Source organism: Austrofundulus limnaeus, unplaced genomic scaffold, assembly GCF_001266775.1.
Source record: "Austrofundulus limnaeus strain Quisiro unplaced genomic scaffold, Austrofundulus_limnaeus-1.0 Scaffold52, whole genome shotgun sequence".
In the NCBI taxonomy this organism is placed as follows: domain Eukaryota; kingdom Metazoa; phylum Chordata; class Actinopteri; order Cyprinodontiformes; family Rivulidae; genus Austrofundulus; species Austrofundulus limnaeus.
In genome coordinates this window covers 797,601-799,839 of record NW_013952454.1, presented here as the reverse complement: position 1 = coordinate 799,839, position 2,239 = coordinate 797,601, and the positions used below count along the sequence as shown (strand labels likewise).

General features: G+C 38.7%; 1 protein-coding gene across 1 annotated transcript in view; it reads right to left on the bottom strand.

The window, feature by feature from the left end:
- LOC106517722 (serum paraoxonase/arylesterase 2) overlaps positions 1-2,239 on the bottom strand; it is a 5,852-nt gene that overhangs the window by 1,590 nt on the left and 2,023 nt on the right. The window contains exons 6-7 of the mRNA XM_014008712.1: positions 1,738-1,938; positions 1,558-1,639 (exon numbers count right to left, since the gene is read on the bottom strand). Of these exons, the coding sequence (XP_013864166.1) occupies positions 1,558-1,639; positions 1,738-1,938 (283 nt within the window). The remainder of the gene's footprint in view (positions 1-1,557; positions 1,640-1,737; positions 1,939-2,239) is intronic.

The window sequence follows — 2,239 nt, the reverse complement described above, 5'->3', positions numbered from 1 at the left end:
GGTGGATATAGCTCGCTAGCAGCCTCGCACCGAGGACCTATCCACGTCATCATTTACCCAGAATGCTTTGCATGTACCCCCCGCCCCTGATCTGGTTCCTGGACCAAGCTGAGGGCCGCACAGAATGAACAATTACCATCCATATTCTGAACTACGGCGGTACTGGTTTTGGGGACCKGATTCTTCGGGCTCATTCTTCAGATATTCACACAAGTGCATTCAACATTCATGGYTTCASATACACGCCCCACTGAACTCACTTACTCCTCTGGCTAATAAATCTGCCCTATGCAGAGGTTTTTTTAAATAAACACCATAGTGTGTCACAGTATTGATATAATATGATGTTTTGTTTTGTTTTTTTCCTCATCTTCCCTTGTGTGGTTTTTAGTTTTTCTGTTAAAGGTAGCACAACTCTGTTTGCTGCATGACCGGTTTCACCTGTTCCCCCATGGTTGCCATGTGTGTTTTCTTGAGTGGGTGTTTCTTAACTGCCCCCTTCCCTGATTGTACAGCACCTTGTGAACATATTTCTGTGAAAGGCGCTCTATAAATAAAACTTTACTTACTTACTTACTTACATTTCAAATAAATGTCAGTTCTATGTTTAAGTAGAAAGAAAATCTTACTTGTTATTTTAATGTATTTTAAAGTGCTACAACAGTGTATTTGCTGTATATTTGATTTGTGGTTTTTGCAAACATGAATAGCGACAGCAGCTAGCTGTAGCAGGTGCACTGCAGCCTGGGGAACTTCCTGTAGGAATTTTGTAATATTTCTGCCAGAATAACCCTGGAATGTGAAACAGTCAGTGACATTAACCACTATAAATATTCAAGAATCAGAGTTGTTTCAGGATCAAAAACAGTCGACTTCGAGCCTTAGTCAAGGTGCTATCTACAACAGGTAAGATGTTACGTAGTTGTTTAATAACTTTTCACGAAATCCCACTTCAACAGATCTGAACTATTCCCTTATATTAGTATTAAATATGAAGATTTTAATGAGGTTTATTATAAAAACTGATTGGAAATATAAACCTATTAAACTAAGGTCTAACATTCCTTGAAGAAAAGCATTTTGGATATTTAAACTAAGATTCTCTTACCACAAGAAATAACAGCAATTTCAGTCATCTTTAAAATATCATTAAGTCAATATCAATACATATAGATACATACAATATCAATATAGAGCGTATTTAAAAACAACCAAGATTATGCACAATTTATAATCGATTAGATGTGTTGTGCATCAGTATCAGTTATCAAACCAAGCTTTATTATCTGTAAAACTGACAGACTTTTAGATATTTTTGTGTTTTTTTAGCTCAGCTGGCTGTGGCAGCCATCCTGACTACAGTTAATCAGTTGCACACCCAATGATTACTCTGCAAATATTATTAAAATTTGTGGCATGATTAATGAGAAATCCTGGTAACACACATGAACACACACAGCCGTCACGTCTCGGCAGCAGGTCATAATGAAACAACCGGTTCCTGAAAACACTGTAAAACTAAACCCCTCAGCAAACATTCACGCTGCTTTGTTTCACCTTCACAGGAGTCAACCCGTTGTCCTCCCTCCGCTCCAACACGTGCACATCGTGGCTAAATATGCTCGACACGTATATGTACCTGTAAATGATGCACAAAACTACTGCAACAAAATTCAGACGTGTAAAAAAATAAAACAAAATAAAGTAAAACTCGCAACCTGGGCAGATCCTTCCTACCTTTTGTCTGGAGAGATGTTGATCCCGTTTGCAAAGTAATAGCCGTCAGAGACCACTTTGACCTCCTYGGGACTGTAGTACACCACGTTAGTCCAGGGAAGAAGCAGAAGGACCTCCAAATATTTCAGGATTTTATTGTGGAAGTAGTGGTCGTTGGTGGCATAGAAACGGTCCACGCCCAGAGCGACGATATCGTTCACACTGTTGAGAAAACAATAAATAAAAAAATTCAAGATTTCTGAGATGTGATCAAACAAGACTGAGAACCCACTTTGCATACACTGCTCCCACTCTGCAACGCTGACATCCAGCACATCTCTCCTACAGCCTAGACCAGTGGTTCCCAAACTTTTTATCTTCTGACCCACAAAATATCCATGGCAAAAACTTGTGACCCCAAATATTACTGGTCTGAGTACACAAACTTCATTACCAATCCTAAAAACACAGGCTTTTTGACAATCTAAACAGCTTGTACACAAATATAAATACTTATTTATAC